This window comes from Danio aesculapii, chromosome 17, assembly GCF_903798145.1.
Source record: "Danio aesculapii chromosome 17, fDanAes4.1, whole genome shotgun sequence".
In the NCBI taxonomy this organism is placed as follows: Eukaryota; Metazoa; Chordata; class Actinopteri; order Cypriniformes; family Danionidae; genus Danio; species Danio aesculapii.
In genome coordinates, this window is record NC_079451.1 from 10,901,125 (window position 1) to 10,925,030 (window position 23,906).

The 23,906-nt window shown below is 37.0% G+C and overlaps 1 protein-coding gene across 2 annotated transcripts in view; it reads left to right on the plus strand.

Annotated features, from left to right (window-relative positions):
* Window positions 1-23,906, plus strand: part of slc35f4 (solute carrier family 35 member F4) — an 82,675-nt gene that overhangs the window by 35,532 nt on the left and 23,237 nt on the right. For both annotated transcript variants that reach the window (XM_056477128.1, XM_056477129.1), the window contains exons 2-6: window positions 8,287-8,587; window positions 12,750-12,969; window positions 14,797-14,922; window positions 15,037-15,229; window positions 18,328-18,417. In XM_056477128.1, coding sequence (XP_056333103.1) covers window positions 8,287-8,587; window positions 12,750-12,969; window positions 14,797-14,922; window positions 15,037-15,229; window positions 18,328-18,417 — 930 coding nt within the window. The remainder of the gene's footprint in view (window positions 1-8,286; window positions 8,588-12,749; window positions 12,970-14,796; window positions 14,923-15,036; window positions 15,230-18,327; window positions 18,418-23,906) is intronic.

Here is a 23,906-nt window from a genome sequence, read left to right on the forward strand (position 1 = left end):
TCACGCACAACCATTTCCACGGTTAATATTTAAAGAGAAAATATTGAGCGCAAATGCCTTGTTGATGCCAGAGGTCAGAGGAGAATGGCCAGACTGGTTCAAGCTTATAGAAAGGCAACAGTAACTCAAATAACCACTGGCTGCAACCAAGGTATGCAGAAGAGCATCTCTGAATGCACAACATGTCCAACCTTGATGCGGCTGGGCTACAGCAGAAGACCACATCGTGACCACACCACTCCTGTCAGCTAAAACCAGGAAACTGAACAATAGAAGACTGGTCTGATAAGTCTCGATTTCTGCTGCGACATTCGGATGGAAGGGTCAGGATTTGGCATCAACAACATGAAAGCATGGAATCCAAGGAATGAGACTGAAATTCAGATTTGTTAATGGAAATTTAAATGTGCTGTAAGTGATAGACCAATCACAAGAGACTGGACCACCTGACCAATCAGTGTAGAGTAGGTTTGCTGAAAGGAGTTTAGAAATATCCAATTGTTTGGGATTCTTTGAAATACTTTTTTGATATCAGGCTAATTTTACAATTCCCTATAGAGTTAAACAGTTGTTTATTTGACCATTTTTGTATACACTCAGTAGATCTCCAGGTCTGGTGGTAGCACTTTTAGCTTAGCTTAGCATAGATCAGTGAGTCAGATTAAATTATTAGCATCTCGCTCATAAATGACCCAAGAGTTTGATTATTTTACTATTTAAAGCTGGACATTTCTGTAGTTTCATCATGTCTTAAGACAAGTTGCTAATTAGGCAGAGCTAATCAGCTGAATGCATTAAAAATAGTAGGGGAGCGTGGCGCACAAAGTAAAACAAGGTTAAATGTAACATGGAGTTTTATGGTATTTGCTCAGGGTTGACCATGGCATGGTTCTGAGGTTTTCACCACAGTGTCGGCAGACGTCCTTCTGCCAATTATTGAAAAAGTTCGGCGAAATTTGGATGAGAAACACAGGAGAAACCATTTTTGCAGCATAAGTATAAGTATTTTTTATTATAGTCAAAAAAAAAAAAATATATATATATATATACCAATTTTTTTTTTTTTTTTTTTTCTGTGAAAGTATGTATGTACAATCTTATATTGTTGTGATCACCGTCTTCTAGGCTAAAAGATGAAACTTTTTAAAGATGTAAAAAAGACAAAGTGACTGCTAGCCAGTTTTGAGGAAAACATGACACAGCGGGGTTAGTTGTAACGGTGTTACAATTAAGCCACACACTATTGGACACCAACTAAACTAACAACATATTTTTTTAATTTTAAGTGTAATGTTAAAAACTTTTTAAATAAAATGTTTTTTAATAGAAAATATTTTAATATACAAAAAAAATCTTGGTAATACTACAAATAAATGCATTGTATAATAATGGATAATAATCCAAATAAATCCAATAAATAAATAAATAAACATGCAGTGCTATGTAGATTAAAAAATAAAATGAGCTAAGTACTGAGGAAATATAGCTACTATTTAAAGTAAACTGGATTTAAATTAATTGTGCGAAATCTGCATTTTAAAGCATGTGTTACAACTAACCCTCTGTCTGTTTCAACTTGCCCCACAGGTGGGGTAAATAGTAACATTTATACTCCTGGCACTTTTGGCAATACTGCACAGAAATCATAGGTCTGGCGATCATACAACCAGTGCTCATTTGTAGGAGAGGCTTGTGTGTTATTGGTAAAAACCAAATGGTTTGTCTAACCCCATTACTTTGTTTATTATAGCCAAAACCAAAAAGTGTTACTTTGTGCCCCGCTCTCCCCTAAACCCAAACTATTGAGGAGTTGTAAAATGAGCGATTCTTTAAGTAAACTAAATGAGGAACTTTTACATAGGGGCATTTTAATTGGACTGCAAAAAAATCTAAGTAGTCACTAAAGCGCTGATAAACTTTTAATGGTGAATGTTGATGTTTGTTTACTTTATATTTAGCATTAAAAAGTCAGGTAGCTTTGTGGTGTAGAGTTAGTTATGGTAAAATGAGACTCATTAATGCAGCTTTCTGGCTTCACTCTGAGCAGAATATTGACGTTAATTACTCTTTAAACACCATTAAATGTACATACCTTTTGTGTGAAAGGCTGACGCATATGAAGTAATGTTCATTAGTGTAAATCGGGGTCAGTTTCTTGTTTACTGTTGCTGTTTACAAACTGCAGCACAGTGACTCAGTGGTTAGCACTGTTGTCTCACAGCAAGAAGGTAGCTGGTTCGAGTCCCCACTGGGCCATTTGGCGTTTCTGTGTGGAGTTTGTTCTTCCTGTGTTCGTGTGGGTTTCTTACAGGTGCTCTGGTTTTGCCCACTGACTAAAGACATGTGCTATAGGTGAATTGAATAAACTAAATTGGCAGTAGTGTATGAGTGTGTGTGAGTGTGAATGTGAGAGTGTATGGGTGTTTCCCAGTTCTGGGTTGCAGCTGGAAGGGCATCCGATGTGTAAAACTTATGCCGTAATAGTTGGCGGTTCAATCCGCTGTGGCGACCCCTAATAAATAAGGGACTAAACTGAAGGAAAATGAATGAATGTTTACAAACTGCCATATTCGACATCAGTTAGTGTTTCCCTACTGGCGCCGTCAACAGACATTATCCTACTGCTTTATTCTACTAACCTTAACCTACCTTCGGTCTACTAAAAACTCAAATGAGAATGTAGTTGCAAAGTTATTTTTTAATTTCTAATGTGACCATTAAAATAGTGTAAATGGATATTAAATAACTCTAAAAATGTCAAATATTTCAATTGAATTTTAATCGTCTGCAGGTATTCTGTAATATTGTAAAATATTGCATTTTATATTTGTTTTTAAACGCCTCTGTGTGTTACACTTTACTGTGTTTTAGTGGACATGCTTTGGTCAATATTATTTTTTAAACAATACAATGATATAATGCTGATATTTATAATATTAATCTGGAATTTAATCTCAGTTCATTATATTTTTAAATCTGAAAAATTAATAGCATGTCAAATTCAATACTGTAAACATGGCTGTGAATGGAAAAAAAACTGTAAAAATGCTAGTGAAAAAATCTGTAACCCGGTAAATAGGAAGTTTCCTTAATACACAGTTGAAGTCATAATTATTATAATAATAATTTAATTATTTAAATTTTTTTACTGATTTTTTTCCCCAATTGCTGTTTAACGGAGAGAAGATTTTTTTCAACACATTTCTAAACAAAATACTGTAGTAAACTGTTCTAAACTAATAACAGATTTATTTTATCTTTGCCATGATGACAGTAAATTATATTTTACTAAATATTTTTCAAGACACTTAAAGCTTAAAGACACTTAGACACTTAAAGCTTAAAGTGACATTTAAAGGCTTAACTAGGTTAATTAGGTTAACTAGGCAGGTTAGGGTAATAAGGCAAGTTATTGCATAAGGATGGTTTGTTTCTGTAGAATGTCGGAAAAAAAAAATTAGCTTAAAGGGGTTAATAATTTTGACATTAAAATGGTTTTAAAAAAATGAAAAGCTGCTTTTATTCTAGCCAAAATAAAACAAATAAGACTTTCTCCAGAAGAAAAAATATTATCAGACATACTGTGAAAATTTCCTTGCTCTGTTAAACATCATTTAGGAAATATTTAAAAAAGAAAAAAATGCAATGGGGGCTAATAATTATGACTTCAACTTTAAACGGTGAGTAACTGTAAATTGATTTTCCCAGAATTTCGTGCTTGACACTTCACTTTTTTGTGTTCTGTTGTATACATTAGAGTTTTCTGTGACATCTAATTTGTTTTTGTATGTGTAACAAAGCTACAATGTGTAGATTTTAGTACTTCAAAGCATTGGTGTATAACACTATAAATTATAAGATATGATAGCTTACTGTAAAAATTTTGAATTTCTTTTACATTTCATTTTAGCATAGACTCAGCAGATCTCCAGGTCGGGCGGGAGCACTTATAGCTTAGCTTAGTTTAGCATAGATTAGTGAGTTGGATTAGATCATTAGCATCTCCCTCGTAAATGACAAAAGAGTTCTGATAGTTCTTCTATTTAAAGCTGGACTCTTGTGAAGTTTCATCATGTCCTAAGACCAACAGAAAAATAAAATTTGCTAAAAGGCTAACTAGCCGGAACTAATCGGCTGAATGGATTAATAAAATAGTAAACCTCAACTTTCCCAGTGTAGATTTGTGTGTACTTCAAAACATTGGTGAATAACACTATAAGTAAATGAAATATGGTAGCTTACTTTTAAAAATATGGTAGAAATGTAAAAGAAATTCCACATTTTTCAAGTAAAATTTTGGCAACCACAGAAAATCAGTCAATTTTATGGATTTTTTCTAATTAGTGCACAATGAATTAGTATTTTCTTTGTAAAACATACTCTAGAGAATCTTTTATTTCATTTACATCCTCAAAAAAATCTCTTTAGATATTTTTTTTTCCCTAAATTTAAGTCTGGTTCCAAGGCCTTGTGCGAACATCACAATAACAAAGGGGCTTTGTGAATGTGAATGTGCGTTTATGTGTGTGTGTGTGTGTGTGTGTAGACGTGCTTGCTGACCCAGCACACTGCAAGTTAGTGACCATGGCCAGCGCATGTCATCTTTTATTCCTGGCCTGGTGTAAATTGATCACTCTGAGCCTACAGCATAACGGATCTTGGCTTTGTGATACTAGCGCTCTTTCCCTTTTTTCAATCACCTCCATCTGCCACTGCTCTGTCTGTTTATCCATGCATCTATCAGTCTATCTATATAGACATATATAATGTCTTCAATAAATCTTCTATAGAGAAAGTAATGACTGATGTCAAGCAGAATGCATGCTGATTGGCCGATGTTTTTGTGGGCGCCATGTGGTGTCGAGTTTCTATGTATATCCCACTATATCTGAATGGTCTCTGTGCCATGACCCTGTGGAGCTATTTTTGACAGGCTTGACTGTGCGACGTAGGCAGATTTTTAAACAGTGTCCAGCATTAGTGCTTCACCTGCAGGTAACTGACACTTGCACCCACTGATCAATACATCCGTACGTATTAGAGAGAAAGATTGGGGCCAGCGGCATGAGGAAGTGTTGGTGAATAAAACACGCCAACAAAAGCAAGTGATTTGCATTTCCAAACCCTGGCTAAAAATAGCCTGTAATAATGTGTCCCAATGTTTGACCAAATAAAAGGCAGGAACAGAACCTTTTTGCTCACGTACAGCAAACTTAAAGTGTATTTGCATCATCAGCAGGAAATACCAGTGCTTGTAAAGCAACAAAAGAAAAGTTTTAAAGTTTGAAGTAGAATATAGTTAGAAACAAAGTGCACTCAATTGTATGGGAATAAAAGAAAACTCAATGTTAATTAAATATTAGAGATAGTTTTGAATACTGAATTTCTATTAGCCAAATAGGACCTAATCAGAATTTAAGGGTCATGTAAACATTATTTATGTATCCGAAATAATACACTCATTCACTATTCCCTTAGTTCAATTAAAGGAAGGGTCACTGATCTCCATCCTGGGCCAACGTACCTGCAGAGTTTCGCTTCAACTTACTTCAACACACCTGCCTAGAAGCTTCTAGTATGACTAGTAAGACCTTGATTAGCTTGTTCAGGTGTGTTTGATTAACGTTGGAGCTAAACTCTGCAGGACATCGGCCCTCCAGGAACAAGTTTGGTGACCCCAGACTCGTAAACTCGCATTATGATAATTTTCTAGCTGTACAGGGGTTGTACACATTATTGCAGTGCATTGTGAGATTGATTGAGTGAACTTTAGATCATCTACTATTGTTTTGGACACCACTACAGATGACTGCACGCTAAAATAGCGCACTATTTAAGGGTATAAGGAGAGATTTCAGATACAGTCTATGTTTTTAACAGAGGTGTTTGTGTTGCACATGAGTAGCTATGTAACCTATTGTAGCTAGGCACCTATTGTATCCTTTCCAATTCTTATTATTATTCTTCCAGCTTCATCTTCCTCTTCTTCCGCTCTAGGAGTCTAGGGCAGCCCTATGAACCATTTGTGGCATTTGCACAAACTTTGACACACTGATAGAGGACAGTCTGATCTTCAACAACAACAAATTTGGACTCTCTAACTCAAACTCTCTAGCACCACCATTTGCCCAAAATTTCACTTATGTTTATCTTTTGAACTGAATGGGCTATAGTTAAAATTCAAATGCACCCTATGACATCATTTTCCGTTGTGACAATTTTTTTCGAATTTTTTGTAAAACCTTTAATCAAACTCGTCCTAGGTCGTTTTTCCAATTTTTGCCAAAATTGAATCACAAGATCTACAGACCATGCCGACCAAAATTTAATGAAATCAAGTTGATTAGATGAACCATTTTTGATTACCTTGTTAACAAATTTAACGTAAAGCTTGTGAAAATTGACTTAAGGTGTTATCTCCATAATGAATTGATGTATTCACACCAAACTTGACATGTGTTGTCACAACCATGGTCTGAAGTTAGCTGCAGCGTTTCGATGCACTGCCCCCTAGAGGTTTGGAGAAACAAAAAAAAAAAAGCTTTTTTGCTTATAACTTCTCAACCTTTTGTCCAAAATTCATAATAAAATTCATGTGAATCTCTTTACATCCAGCAGAGCATACCGAGTTGAATGATGTCTAATTTGCCCAGGTCAGCCATTTTGGCCATCAGCCATTTTGAGTTATTTCAAAATTTGCTATATTTTACGGACGCATTAGTTAATTTGTATTGAAAGTCGGTATGTGTCTTCAAAACTGTGCCCTGAAGGTGCTCAAAAAGTTTTGTCATAGTGCCACCTTTTGTTCAAACGTTATAACAATATTTATAAAAATCCTAATAACTTTTGACTAATTTTCCCAACCTGCTGTCAGATGATTTCAGTCATTATTGAATGGCTCACCAAGTCAGTGAAACATGGAAAGTGTTACTCTCTTACGACAACCAAGAACCAATAAAAGTGCTGAAATTGATGACACGATTATTTCGACAGCTTTAAACCCCTGCAAAGAAATCTGATATTTAAAGTGATTTTTAAAGTTTTATTACCAATAAATGTTATAAGTTAAATCAACAGTACAGATTGCTTATGTTTGCTGTAAAGGTACCATTAGCAAAAAGCTCCATTGATTTATTGTCAAAAGTGTTGCGATAAATAGAGCACACTTTAAAGTGCTCCTATTTTATCGCTTTTTATGAGATTTTTAGCTCAAAAAAATGATCAGGTTATGTATTATACCCTGCTGAATATGTGAATTTTAAATAAGATTACATTGTAGCTGTTTTGTTGCTTGTGCCTTTAAATCTCTCACACTCTGGCTGTGGTGATTCCTGCTGTTGTTAATTAAATAGAGAGTTTTTGTCTTCATTACAAACACGCACTGATTTAGAAACATTTTAAACTTTAAACTCATTCTTGAGGTGCAGCTGATCACAGAGAGTTGGAACAGATCTTTTAATGCCAGTTTCTTTGCAAATCCTGTTCTGTGGATATGTTTATTTGGATTACTACGGAAACATGTTACGCTGCAGTCAATCAATTCGGTGGGAGGGGGAAACCGCACTACTACATCACGTTGTGGTGGGCCTCAAAATCACTGTGATTTGGGTCCTATTTTAACGTTATGAAATTTTGCTTGGGTTTATAGCACTCCAATGTGAATGTGGACACACTATACCAAGGGTGCCCAAACTTGGTCCTGGAGGGCCAGTGTCCTGCAAAGTTTAGTTCCAACCCCAATCAGACACACCTGGGCAAGCTAATCAAGCTCTAAGCTTTCTAGAAACATCCTTACAGGTGTGTTGAGGCAAGTTGGACCTAAAATCTGCAGGACACTGGCCCTCCAGGACCGAGTTTGGAAACTCCTTTTGTTCATACAGCTTTCAAAAGTTGATTTTGCATCATAGGTGTCCTTTAAACAAATGTAAATGAAGATTGTAAATGAATTTGCCCAGCATTCACGTTCATTTAAAACCACCAAACAGCTGGATTACTATCATGATGTCTGTATTTCACCTGCATTGCATAAGAATGTATTTTGAGAAACAGCCATAAAATATTTTTAAAACATTAAACAAAATACTTAGCAACCCATAAAGCTGAAATGATCTACACAATAGCATTTGAAGGAAAGGCCAACAGAGTTGGAGCAGCAGAACAGTGTGCAGCAGACAATAAAAACAAACACAGTTTCATAATCCAGTTTGGTTACCTGGCATGTAATGAGGCAGGGAAGTGTGCTCTAATGTGTGCTCTAATGGTGCAATACTGATCTCTGTGTTGCAGGAGAGGAGGGCTCAGATTCGCATGCAGAGACTCCAGTCAGTGAAACAAGCGGAGAGGCCACTGCATTTCAGACCTGCGCCAACACAGTGCTCAAGGTGCTGGGGGGCTTGCTGGTGGTGCTGTGCATCTCCTCGTCCTGGGTGGGCACCACACAGATGGTCCAGCTTACTTTCAAATCATTTTCCTGTCCCTTTTTCATCACATGGTTCAGCACCAACTGGAACATTCTATTCTTCCCCCTCTACTACTCCGGGCATGTGGCCACCACCAGAGAAAAACAGACACCCATTCAGAAATTCAGGTGAAGTTCGAATGAATGAATCAGGTGAATTAGAATGTGATATTAGAATGTGATACCTTCTTACATTTCTGACTGCTTATCAAAATATAATCCAAACCGTTTGCTACGCTCTTCTAGTGCTGGACTTTTAGAATTTCACTCTGTTAACCTGATGCGATCTGGCGGCACTTCTTTTAGTCACTATGCTCCAAAAAATTGGAATTATCTCCCAACTGAAGTGAAAGAATCCCCCAGCATTCATGTTTTTAAAAAGCGTGTTAAGATGCACCTTTTTAAAATTGCGTATGAATACAACAGTTTGTGAAGTGTATGCATTTTATATTGTGTATGTATGTATGCATGTACGGTGTGTGCATGCATATGTGAGGAGTATTGTGTGTGTGATTGTGTGGATATATGCATATATGCGTGTACATGTATGCTTTTATCTGAGTATATATTTGTTGTTTATTTTGCTTTATTTGTCTATACATTTTTATGTGGTTTATTTTAATTCTTGTTTGTTGTTTGTGAAGCGCTTTGAGTTGCATGTATTTAGGAAAAGTGCTATACAAATAAAATGTATTATTATTATTAAACTATACCCTACAATGCTACAAGGATATAAACATTTTCTATTTTGTCTTTAACAAACACTAATTTAAAGCAACTTACAGTACAGGGGTGTCAAACCTGCTCCTGGGGGACACTGTCCGACGCAGTTCAGCTCCAGCTGAAATTAAACACACCTAATCATGGTCTTCAAACTCATTAGAAACTTCAGGCAAGCGTGTTGTGTCAAGCTAAACTCCAAGATGTTGGCCCTCAGAAACAGTATTGGACTTTCCTGCTGTACATCTCTTACGGAAACACGATGAGTTCCAAACTGGATATACTGTCCTTTGAAAGAAAATCTTTGGTGTGAAAACTATCATCGGCGCCACATTTAGGTGTAGTTCCGAACCCAAGTGCGCAAAACTGCCTACTTCGAATCACCTTTTCGAAATTAAAGATTTCAAAGGGTACTGACTGACACTTTACGCCTCTATGATCCTTTGTCAGGGAAGTAGTCCCTATGCCCTAATCCGTTCAATGCTGTCACTCTAAAGGGTAGACCCTTCACAGGTAATATGACATGATGAGCCCTTCCGGATGGAGTACACACAGTTTGCCTAGTGCAAGGTGTTTCCAAACCTGCTCTGAACAGGACCACTATCCTGCATACATTAGTTTCTATCTCATTAAACCTCAACTAGCTAAAAAAGGCCGTCAGGCTCAGCAACATCTAGACTAGGGGTATCCAAATTAGTTGGTGCTAGCAGAGTGTAGCTTCAATCATAATCAAGCTAATTCGCCTCCAGATTTTAGTGCTCCTGAAGGCCTTTTCTAACCTCTTTAGGTGTATTTGAGGACCAGAGTTGAGGCCTGTGCTTTAACTTGTCTGTACCAGGGGTGTTCCTGAAAATCCCACAGAATATAGTTTTAGTCAACCCTTGTCTGGAAATTTGTAGTGAATCTGTGAAGCTTGATTAGCTGGTTGAATTAGGACTACAGCTACAATCGGCAAACACTTTTTAAAGAAAAGATATGGACAGCCCAACTTTAAACCAGTGGTTTTCAGTGCTGATCCTGGGAACCTAGTGATCTGCATATTCTCTATAGTATTGGGTTGTTTACACCTGGTCACTTAATGCATTTATTGTCTGATTGGATGGCTATCTGATTTGTGTAAATGATTCTATGTACATTTGACCACATAAATCGTCTCTCCTAAATGGACATCAGGGGCGTTGCTAGACCCAATTTACTGGGGCATGTGCCCCAGTAAACATCGCCAGTGCCCCAGTAAATGATTTGAGATATGATTTACTTCATATGTAAAGTGTGTTTATTAAGAGTGGCAATCCCGAAATAAAGACGTTATTCTCTATGTGCAACCGAAGAAATCAATGTAGTTTAATCAAAAAAGCAAACTGACGCATCTCCACATGTTCGCAGAAAACCATACCCGCACACCTCACACACTGCTCCTGCTAGACCCTGATGCGCTGCTCTTCTCTCGGTGCGAGTCCCGGTTGTTAACATGCACGCTGAAAAAAAGACTTGCCACTCAGGCGTTGTGAAATTGACGTAACAGCCTTTTCTGCGGATCAACACGCAATGAGTTTTGCAAGTCAACAAAACTAAAGTTTTAATAATATGATGGTGATCTTACTAAGCATGTCTCCTAATAGATTTTTTTTGTATGAAGTAAAAAGGAGGAATGAGGAGTCAGGGAGGACTTAATAAACCTAATTCTCTGCCATGTGTCAAGTCTAAGACAACAGATAATTCTATAAAACAGATTTTTTTGTATTCTATAGAATTGTCTATAAAATTTCACTCAAATGAAATTATTATTCTTGCAAAACATTTCTTTAATGATCTTAGCATATCACTCCAGTTGTGTCTTTACGTTTATTTATTTATTTTGTTTTATATTTTTAATTTCTGATGGGGTGCATGCCCCAGTAGAGCTTTATGTCTAGCAAAAAAAATTGCATTAAAGGGCCACGAAACCTCCACGTCTCTCAGCAGAGTGTTTTCACACCTCTAGTTTGAAAAAAGTTAGGAAAGTCCAGCTCTGTTTAGGTGGGAGTGTCTTGTGGCGAAAGAGAGAAGGGTTTGCATAAAAATGGGAGTTTTCGGTTAGAGCACATGCTGATTTTTACAGAGGCAAAACAATACACAGATACAGGGGAGAAAGACAGTGACTGCGTTTACATGGACATTAGTAATAGAATTATTTGACAAATTATTAATTTGTCGACTAACTGCAGTTTGGCACTTTAACTTTCATTCAGGAAGAACATTTCATGCATCCCCCCTGTGACAAACGAGATATTGGATGCAAGGAACTTCTGGAAGAGTGTAGTTTTAATTCAATGGGAGAAAAAAAAAACATCTGCGTTTCTCAGTAATTTAGATGCACTCGGTAGGTAGCATCAGAAAGCCATGTGTGTATAGATCTTGTGACAAAATGCGGCGAAATTCTACACGACGGTAATAGTTTGATTAATGTGTTTACATGTTTACATTCGGAGAGCAGCATTTACAGAACATTTTTCAGCCCATAATAGTGATATTATTGTATTGTAAACTTGAAATAGTACTGCTGACGATGCTAACTAACTTTGCCTCTGAATAAACATAAAGAAAGAACACTAATCACACACTTACCATATCTGTAAAGACAGGAAAATCAACACTAACCAAGCGCATCGTTTTTTAAAAGGAGACAAGTGGCAAATCGGGATTTCACCATTTCCTGATGCGAAACGCTCTCGGGTAAAGAAAGTTCCTTACAAACGTATTTTTGTCGTGTGTTAGTGACTACTGTAATCCACAGGTGATTCCAGCTGCGCTCTCATAGCAGGGATTTGAAATCAAATCCTTCGTTGCAGCACATTTATAAATGCAACACTGAAGACCCATGTCTCCAAACAATTCTTCTTCTTCCACTTGTTTTAATTACAGTTGGCCACACATAGTGGCGTCTCTCTGCTGTCTGAACACTGTAACAGGTAAAAACAGGTTTGGAGCTATCATGCATATTAATGAAGTTGCACCTCATCCACAATAGAGTGCGCTGATTGGTTCAATTCAAGTCTTTCACATGTTAAATAAATTAATGCTGAAAGCTCAAAGATGTCACCTTGTATCGCCGGTACAGACATCTAGTCTACGCGCTAAAATTCACTCAAGGATCTCATGGCATCTCACATGGATCTACAGGATGTAGCTTCAAAATTTCAAATTCGGAAGAACGAATTTGCTTAAAATAACACAAAAACAACTAATTTTCACTTTTTTTGTGAAATACATGTGTCCTAATAGTGTTTTTAGCTGCGTGGGACACATGTATGACTATCAACCTCTCAAAAAAATGTGTTTTGGTGTTTCGTGACCCTTTAAGTTACCACATATAAACAACCCCTATGTATGTCTTAAATGAGTCCATGAAGCCCTTACTGGTGATGTGAATCAAATGTGTTAAAATGATACATACAACATTTAAAAAAGCTGTGGGTCCCTTGGACCATGATTGAAAACCATTGTTTATGATACAACCAATAGGCTATAATGCAGCATTAATAGGGTAAGGAAGCAGCAAAATTAAATTTTTTCTCATTTAATTGTTTAGGGAATGTAGCAGGTTGTTTGGAGAGGATGGGATGTCTCTGAAGGTGTTTCTGAAGAGGACAGCACCATTCTCCATCTTGTGGACACTGACTAACTACCTGTACCTGTTAGCTCTGAGAAAACTAACCGCCACAGATGTCTCAGCTCTCTACTGTTGCCACAAGGCCTTCGTCTTCCTCCTGTCGTGGATCGTCCTCAAAGATCGTTTCATGGGTGTGCGGGTAGGTAGAATGTGTATTTTTTACTCTAAATTTGGATAGATGCAGGTCAGTTGCAGAATCTCTGGTCTGGAGCCAAAGCACTTAGTAAGTGTTTGATCAAGGAAATTGACATTTGCAGAGCATTTTCTTTAGTTCAGTTATAAAAATGACCACCAATAGCATATCAGAATGGAACTGATTATCTTTCAATTGAATATGTCCAATCATCATGACATTTTCCATACCAAAATAGGGTGTAGAAGAAAACTCAAAATCTGAAAATACTACATAAAGGCACTATATTTACATTTGGGTCCAGAATCATTCATTTTCAATGATAAGAACATGAAGATGTGCAGCTATGATTTTTAATTGGCTTTTAAAAATAATTCCACAGTATCTAGTGTGAAGATGTTTATAAAGAAGCAACAAGTGTCATGGTATATTTTTAACAGATAGCACATATAATTGGTGAGTAAATGATTTGTTCAAGTTTTTCAAAAGCTCTGCACTGAAAGGCACTGCTATTAAATAGCTGAATTCTTGACTTTTACTGCACTTGATGTCTCAGAGATCTGGGGTCTGTTCTTCGTACGTGGATTACTCAGTTATCTGGATTTGGTTATTGACGATTTGACACGATCCAGGATCGTTTAGTTTCTCAAAACTCATCTGAGACTTGTTGTCATAGCAACAGTTCTGGTAGCTCAAACCTGCGTGGGAGCAGGTTCGTTTTATATAAATAGGATTAGATCGGGTCTTTTCAAGCAAAGATAATTTTGAAAGTATGTACCGAATGCTGATCATTTCTTACAGTAATTGTAAACACTTTGGAAAATAGTAAATATATATATTTTTAATTATATATATAAAGTAAAAAAATATATATTAATAAAACTTAAATATATATTAATAAAACTTATGCAATCTGCACTGCGAAATAAAAGTACAAAGACTGCCACCGGGTGGCTCAAAGTGAAAATTTAATGATATGATCTTTTTAGATGCAAACGAGTACATGCACAAATATTCAACTTTTTTTTAAAAAAGCATAATAATTTATGCATTCATGCATGTGGTTTGTGGTTTATGCAGGTGATTGACACCTTTACTGATATCAAAATGCTTTTTGATGCAAAATTAATTTATACAGTTATTCCTTATGCCGATTAAAAAAACTTGAGTAGGCCTGGGTAGCTGGGCTACTTTAATAAAGAAAATATTCTATAAATTTAGAACAAAATACATTGATATGCATTGAAATACATGATGAATACAGTACTCTTGACACAAGAAAGTGTAAAGCCTGCAGCAACAACAAATGTGGAAAGTTATTGCGTATCACATTTAACAAACCATTTACTGCTAATTTTATGTAATTTTGGCCACATGGATAATTGAATATTAATCAGATGATGTCATTATGCTGCTGTGCCGTCAGCCAGTCGTTGCATTGCTGATCATGATTTTGAGGATCGATAGATCTGTCCTTCACAACACACATCCGTACTTCACATCCAGACATTTTAATCTGATTCGCCAACTTGTTTGAAGAACCAAATTAGCCAGAGATCAGTTATCAAGATTAAAAGATCCAGGATCTGCCAAATCATCTTGATCATTTAAGCGAGGTACGAAGAACAGACCCCTGGACTCATAACTTCTTTAGTATCTGCTTACTACTCACAGAAAACAAGCTTCTGTTTTCAGCTATACATGTTAATTATTAAAGCAGACAAGTGCATATCAAAATCATACCCTGAAGGGCACTGAAGTTTATTGTATTTTAACTTCAGTAGTGTTAAAGGCTTTATTGAATAATAATGTCTTTGTAATTGTTCCTCTAAGATTGTTGCCGCCATCATGGCTATCACAGGAATTGTGATGATGGCGTATGCTGATGGTTTCCATGGGGATTCCTTTATGGGTGTGGCCTTAGCCGTTGGCTCCGCCTCCACTTCTGCACTCTACAAGGTCAGTGCAGTTCCTGCTCAGCTGAAAATACTGATTCCCAGAAGACCCTTGATGACCATTAAGACTCCTTTAGTATTGATATGCTTTCCTGCAAAACCTCTTTGTACCACTCAGGTGCTGTTTAAGATGTTCCTCGGCAGTGCCAATTTGGGCGAAGCTGCTCATTTCTTCTCAACAATGGGCTTTTTCAACCTTATCTTCATTTCCTGTGTTCCCCTCATCCTGTACTTCACCAGAGTGGAGCACTGGGGTTCGCTCTCCTCTTTGCCCTGGGGTTACCTCTGCGGGGTGGCCGGCCTTTGGCTAGGTAACATGAATTTATGGAAATATATATTTTCCCATACTTTATTTTCAGGTAAAATTCTCGCTATTAATAACCCGTTAACCATGACTTTTAGCTCAGTAAACTTCTAATTTGCAGCTAGTAGTTAGTAAAGTTGTAGATGGATTTAGGTATTAGGTAGGATTAGAAATCTAGAGTTCTTATAAACAGCAAACGTCTTAATAATAGGCAGGTAACAAGCCACTTTTTAATAGTGAGAATTGGTCCCTATACTAAAGAGTTACCTACCCTTCTTTTCTAAGCCACATTTCTAGGGTGTTTTCACACCTGGCAATATATTGATTTGTTATGAAAATATTCAAATTCTTATAGTTTTGCAGTTTCTCCTTGGTTTGGTTGGCTTCAATAAATCAAAAGTTTTTCATACAAATGGGCTTTTCTACCTTAGGAACTTACCCGACTTCCTTGAATTATTGTCAGAATCACTCGCTTTTTGTAACAACTAGAAATTATTTTTGATCATTTAGGTCAGTGGTCTCAAACTCAATTACTGGAGGGCCACAGCTCTGTAGATTTTACCACCTCCAAATCACACCTGCTTAATAGTCTCTAGTAGTCTTGAACACCTTGGCTGCCTCTGAATTTGAATTAAACGTACTACTCGGGCGTTAGAAAAGTATTTTCTATACAGTCTTAATGTGAGCAGTATGAGTGGAACTCGGACGTACTACATCCGCCATTTTGTCATGGTCACGTGACCTACCCACGTAAGTTGTGTCGCTTCACTCCTATTCATGAATTCTCTCGCGGGGCATCATGGGATAGCACAGCATGCATCGGATGCACACTTCAGAATCTCGCCAGAAGTAGTAAGTCATTTGAGTACTTCTCACATACTGTTTTTTAAATTGTATGAATTCGGACACACTACTTGGCTTGGGTACTGTTTTTTGCATACTATATAGTGTGGAAGTATGCACTTTTGGCCGCAGCTCTTGATCAGCTGTGTTTGAGCAAAACAGCAGAGCTGCGACCCTCCAGGAATTGAGTTTAAGACCCATGATTTAGATCAAAGGAATACCTTCTGTGGTTATTTAGCTCTTACTTCAGAGTAGGGTCCAACCCAGCACGATATGGACTAACAATGTGCATTGACTAAGCATCCCATACAATATGTGTATACTTAAATATACAGAAAGCTATGTTAGCACTGTGGGGTTGTGTTCTCTTGTCTACTTTGATCATTTGTAATGGCTAAAGTTGTCATAGGTGATTTAGTCTTCCTTTTTGACACTTAGAACACAACTTATACAACTACATTATGTTTTTATTGTCCCAACCCATGACTTAAATCAAAAGCACAGCTGTCCTTCAATTGTTGATTGAAAAGCGTACCTGATGTCACTGTCGGCTAGCGTACACCACTTCCTAGTTCCTAGTGACAGGGGTTGACACGATACTGGAATTCTAAAATTGAAATTTTAGAAAAAGCCATTTCCCGCTATCATTTGAGCGCTGTTGAGCACATTCTTAAACAGCACTGATTTGCCATTGTGTTCACGTACTCAACAGAAATGACTGTGATTGGCCGTGAAGGTCATCAGTTCACCGAACTCACCGTTGTAGATACAGGAACACTGGAATGTTTTAAAGCTGCAACTTTAAAATGCTCCAGTGTCTCTGTATCTGTAGTTACACTCTGTAAACAGCGGTGAGTTCAGTGAACTGATGACCTTATGGCCAATGACGTCAACACAATGGCAAATCAGCCCTTTTTAAGAATGTGCTCAACCGTGCTCAAATGTTATCAGGAAATGCACATTTTTAAAATTTCAGTATCGATTAGTGTCGAATTCCAGTATCGTGACAACCCTAGTGCAAAGCAAATTTGGAAATTTCCCAGAAGGATATTTAGTTTTCAAGGAACTGGCCTTCCTATAGATCTATATCCTATAACTTAATTCGGCTGGGTCAGTTAGCATTTCTGTGTGGAGTTTGCATGTTCTCCCCATGTTTGCGTGGGTTCCCTCTGGGTTCTCCGTTTTCCCCCACAAGTTTAAAAACATGTGGTACAGGTGAATTGGGCAAGCTAAGGCTAGTTATACCCTAATTCCTATTAATACTTGGGTAGTTATTACCCTCAGTTCAACTCAGAGTATGTTAAAGGATTCTGCTCATATCAGGGTGAATAAACAACTTTGCCGCTGTTATTATACAGTACACTTTATGACTTTCAGTAGGAATCAAACCTTCATGAGTATTTTTTGGCAAAAGTAATTTAATCTGACTATTTTAATTAGATATTCCAGTTTATTCTAATTCATATTCATATTCAGTGGTGTTATCAAAAACAAACCTCGCTGCTTTTCACACCTTGCTTGTAACAACTCATAATCCATTGTAATAAAGCCTGCCTCATTAATCTGTTGGCTTGAGCTGCTTTTTCACCACAACCAAACAATTTTAGAGATCATTTTTTCTCACTGATATATCTGCAGCAGATCCAATTCATTCATGAATGCCTAAATGAACTGAGCTAAAGAATAAATGTGCCAGGTCCCAAAACAAATGCTAACCAGCAAAACCTTGAGTATTTAGTCTGAGTAAGCAACAGTAGGCTAACCAAAGCTTAGCTTAGCAAAAAAGAACCTGTTTGTACAAAGATTCTGGTGTTAAATCCTGCTGACAGTTTACCACTTCATCACTGCTGCTTCAGATGTAAGCCAGCCTTGCAGTGGATCAAATACAGTACATCTCTTAAGTACACTTCCAAGATTGCTTTAAGTGCTTAGTAAGTGAGCAAAATCAGGTTAGAATCATCAGTTTACACCTTGAAGTAGCATTTCTTAGACACCCAATATGTGCTGCATCAGACTGTGTAGAGCATAATAGTAACAGATCCACTTATACAGTATATTTGAGCTGAAGTGGACCTCCGTGTCTCTAGGGGGGGTTAAGGATAATATGATATCCATTAACTTTTGTCACTTGTCCAAATATCATGAATTTTGCTGCATATTTGACCACTCTGAGAGGATTGAATGACAAAAGATGTTATATGAATAAACCATAACACTGAGTTCATGTTTCTTATTTACTCTCTCTTTCTCCCTCTCTCATAGTATTTAACATCCTGGTCAATGTAGGAGTGGTACTCACATATCCTATCCTCATATCCATTGGGACGTTACTCAGTGTTCCAGGCAATGCAGGTGCGTGAGTCTGTATGCCATTAAGCAGTAGACAATGCATGATGATTTATTATTTAAAAGTATATATGTATGAACTGTATTTATGGACTTGAACGTACACACACACACACAATCATTCTGCCAGAAATAGCCTTCACAAAATGGCACTGTGATCATAAAAGCATGGACATGGTCAGTAACAATATTCTGGTAGGCTGTGTTTAAATAATGCTTATACTAAACTTGACTCGTTGATACAGAGCGGCATGTATTCATGCTGTCATGTTGATTATGCCAAATTCTACTCATACACTGTAAAAAGTGAATAGTTCATTCATTCATTAATTTTCCTTCGGCTTAGTCCCTTATTTATCATGGGTCACCACAGTGTAATGAACCACCAACAATTCCAGCATGTGTTTACGCAGCGGATGCCCTTCCAGCTGCAACCCATTACTGGGAAACACCCATACACTTTCACATTCACACACTACAGCCAATTTAGTTCATCCAATTCACCTATACTGCATGTTTTTAGACTGTGGGGGAAAGTGGAGGACCCAGAGGAAACCCACATGAACACATGGAGAACATGCAAACTCCACACAGAAATGCCAACTGGCCGAGCCGGGACTCGAACCAGCGACCTTCTTGCTGTGAGATGACAGTGCTAACCACTAAGCCACCATGCTGCCCAAAAGTGATTCGTTACTTTACTTAAAGTGCACCTATTATAGGTTATTAAAGATTCATATTTTGGTTTGGGGAGTCCCCAACAACAGGCGGATATGCATGCAAGGTCAAAACTGCTTTTATTGGCTTATAATATGTATTTATTTTTACCTTATTGTCCCAACGACTCCCATATGATTTGTTCAATGATTCTGTGGTGATGGGTCTGGTCATCCAGTCAGTTGTGATTGGTCTACAGTATGGAGCATGGGTAAGAAATGGCCCATCATGGCTTACAATTGTTGAAACAAGCAGCCATGGTATATTTGTGAACCCAGTGCAGGGACCTATTGATGAAGCACTGCAGTTTGTACACCAACGTATTCCTATATTTTCATCACAACTCCAAATAATAACATTAACCCCTTTCACACAGTGATACCAGTAAATATCCGGAAAATTACCAGAACAACTTTACCGGTAAATAAGTTAAAAACCGCTGTTCACACAGGCGAGGATGTTACGGAATTTTTCCGGAAAAGACACCTCAAACATCCATTCCAAAATACTGGTAAATTCCGACCTCATTAACCACATTAACCAGAAATGTCCTCTAAACAGCTGCGCTTGTATTTGTCAACATACTGTAGAAGGGGTCGGGCTTTTGTTGATGATTTCACTTTTATTTAAAGCTTTAGCATTCATGCAGCTGCTTTGTCCCAAAGACATTCAAAGGCAGAAGCGTGAACCGCAGCTACATAAATGTTTACACATTTGACTACATTACAAATTTTGTGGATGGTGAACAACTTCGCTGAAAACATGGAGGAACACTTTCACTGTCAAGATGTACATAATATGTGTGTGCTGGCACTTACAAAGCACTCCTGCACTTCACGTGCACACGTGTCAAGCAACTGAAGCGGAGCATGAAGGTAAACAAACCATGGTTTATCATCATTATTAATATTTATCGATAATTTTTCACACTGTTGGCATTAAGAAGGAATATAAAACGTTATCTGACTAATATCTAGCAGCTAAATGTGTCTGGAAAAAATATTTAAAGGCTTTTATTTTCATGAATAGTGTGGATGTGAATGTTCTGATTGGCTGGAGTAGATGTCTCACGTCAGCGTGTTCTAATCGTGAACATGCTCTTTCATGCAATTTTCCTTTTGCGCTTACACAGAGCAGCATTCCGGCAAAATTACCGCTAATGTTACAAGTTCTCTTTCCAGAAAATTGCCGGAACGAATTTACCGTTATTATCAAAAAGATCCTGTTCACACATACAGAAATTACCGGCAATTTTCCATAAAGGTCTGTATGTGTGAAAGGGGCTAATGACATACATTTGGCATCACACTTACAGGTTGTGATTCGGAGGAAGAAGTTGGTCCAAATAAACTGATTGCTGATCATTTCACACTGAACTTTGCTCTTAAAAACAGAAGACACAACATTCAGGAATGGTTTGAATAAAAGTGCAGTGTAGAGCATGAGGGCATCCAGACACAGACACGGAGCTGCTGTTAACAGAAACTTGCATTGGTTGCTTTACATCCAAGCTTTTCTTATTGGTTCACTGCTTTAGAACTGACAGTGATAAGCAGATCTGCGTGTGAAAGTTGAAGTTCTTTTAACTTTACGTGGTGTCTAAAAAAGGCAGCACTTAAAAAAATAACATGAGTTGTGAGTGTAAAGCTAACCTGCCTTAATTAGCCAACCTGTCTGGCCATTAATTTTCATTTATAGAACTGCCACTGTATTACTTTATCACTGTGTTATACAAACATCCTAACTTGTAAAATGCAACCAATGTGACCAGAAGTGTAGAAAAATAATTTCGAGGGCAGTGGAAATGGTGGTATGGATGAAAGATTATAAGAGCAAAATTTGTTTTTACAAAATAATGAAGTTCACATATACATTGTCTATAATAAGCACTACTATATATAAAAATTAGAAGTGTACTTTTTGATTTCCTGCTAACTTCAAAATTACTCAAAAGCTAACCAAAAAATGTTTAATAGGTTTACTTAAACCACATATCATTCCTATTTCGACCCTTTGCGGATTGTCTTGACATCTACATTCTTAAAAGCATTGAGTTGCTTCCATGTTCAGCTTTGGATTATTAGATGATTGCCTTATCTAGCAGTTGAACAGATGTACCAGATAAAGTGTCTGGTGGGTGTGTTAGCATAAATTTTTAGGATGATAATTAGGATTATTCATATTAATATAATAACACCACAAAGTATAGAGCCAGATCAGTCTTAAAATAATACATGTGCATTCATAAATGCACAGCACAATTCATAAATCCACAACTTCAATTCAAAAATTCAAAACACAATTCATCAATTCAAAAGTAAAAAGCAAAAATATTTCCCAAATGTGCACACATACGCATCTTACGTAAATACATTTAAAATGTTTACACAATTATCTATATATGAAGTTCTTGGATTGCCTTCCTCATGCATTTATGAGTTTTGTTAGATGTATTTATGAACCACTGAATGTGCATGTGAAAATGCTCACACAGGAGCATGGAGTTCTTTGAATTTGTGTGCAGTATATTTGAGACCTTGCTGACAGGACATGATTCAAACACATCTTTTTTAGAGGATATTCTGTTTAGCCAATCACGGTGAGTTTTTAATCTACCAATCAAAATGCTCCTTACTGAACAAACTCAAGAAGCTCCAACATTTAATTATTATTATTTTTTTAATAAAATAAAATACATTGTTTAAGCAGTATTTGTCATTAAAGGTTCAAGACACCCTCGAGTACTTTTTTTGAGATATTAACAGATTGTGTTGAGCATCAGTTAAGACGACGTTATCACCTGTCCGCTTTAATTGTGGGGAAAAATGAATAATTTTGACTTTTTGTCAGCTAATATCATCTTCAGGGCCCGGTTTTTCAAAAGTAATCCACTAGGATTTTGGATAATGGATTGGATCAAATATTGAAAATGGGTTTTTCAAAAAAAAATGGATTACATAATGGGATTAGATCACGTAATCCAATCTTGGTTTTGATCTGGATCAAACCTTTAGTTTGGGTTTTTCAGACCTTTTTTGTAGGATTTGGATCACTTTAATCCAAAAAACTGGATTAAACTGATCCCATCAGAAAGGTGGATTCAGCGTGGATTTCATGCCCAAAATGTAATGAAAACTTAAAAAATGTATCAAATAATACTATATTTGGATCATGCAGCATCTTACAAGATATCCTATTTATTTATAAGGTTTAATTGTATTTGTTTATCATACAGTGATTAGGTAGGCTTTAACGTAATCAGCCTTTCAGTATAGGCCTACAGCAAAGTATGGCCTTATAAAATGATTCCCCAAACAGCTGTCAAAATTGACCAAAAACAATCAATTTTATTCTGTCACTAATTGATGAATCACAATGGAAAATATTTTTGTTTTTAGAATATATATTAGTGATGCATGCAATGATTACAGAATAACCCAAAAAAATGCAAACAATGGAAATCACTGATTTTTGAAATCACCATCAACAATTGCAAAAAGAGACTGAAAGGGCAGAAGCACAGCTTCGTCTGGCAGGGGAACAACTGACTCTGACCAAACTGCAGCAAACCAAGGCCAGACTTGAGATCCGCCTCCTAAAGGTTACGCTCAGACAAGCTGGTCTCTCCAGATCAGATGAGGAAGTCTGAAATTATAGTTTTTGACGTTAAGTCTTTTTTTTTTTTTAATTCTATACATCTATATTTGAAACTTGTTATAAATATCCTCAGTGTACAGTGTTTGTGTTGTGGGTCTCAGATGAGCGGACTGCTGGAAGAGGATGGGGTGGGGTTTTTCTTGTTTTTAGTTTTTTTTTTAAATGTGTGCGTTTTCATTTCAAATAAAAATAAAGTTATATTGATCTCACACTGGCTATTCTACTTGTTGCTCTTTACATATTTATAGTTCTACATTGTGATTTCCTATCCTGTTTGAGCACTGGTTATCCAGATTTAGTGATCCTGAAATGTTCCTATCCGAATCAGATTGATCCAATCCGACGTTACTTTAAAAACGGGCTCAAAAAGTAAGCTGGATTACGGGATCACGGATCGCAAAAAAAGGATTACTAAATCTGGATCAGTTTTATCAGGATTAAACCTTTTGAAAAACCTGGCCCTGGGTTTAAAATTAGTTTTGGGGTGGATCAAAATCGATGACTATGCACGAATCTGCTAATAAAGTGATGACGCGTCGGTTTCTCATTATTATTCATAGCGGAGTTTTCTTATGCTATGAGAAGACCCTTCTTCTTAATTACTCATGAGAGCGTGTGCAAGCATGAAAACAAGGCAGACCTGCCAAGCTGTGAGACCCAATGAGTACGTTTACATGGACACCAATAATCTGATTTTAATGCGATTAAGACAATACTCTGATTAAGAGTCTACCATGTAAACAGCGATTTTGATTAATTTAACCTGATTAGGGTCATAATCGAACTAAAGAGAAATCTAATTAAGATGTGGAGTATGCAGATTTTAGTCGCATTATGGAAGTGCAGTACAGACATGTAAACACTACAATCAAACTATTACCATCATGTAGGATTTTTCGCTGCGTTTTGCGACAGGATAGTCTATACACACACACGGCTGTTTGACACTATTCTTTGCACCTATCGAGACAGTGAAGACCAGAGACACATACACCGCAAAATGCATAGGTTTTTTCTCCCATTCAGCATGCGGTATGAACTTCCATTAAAACAACACTCTTCCATCATTTCATAGTTGCATCCAATATCTTGTTTGTCACAGGGGCATGCAAGAAATGTTC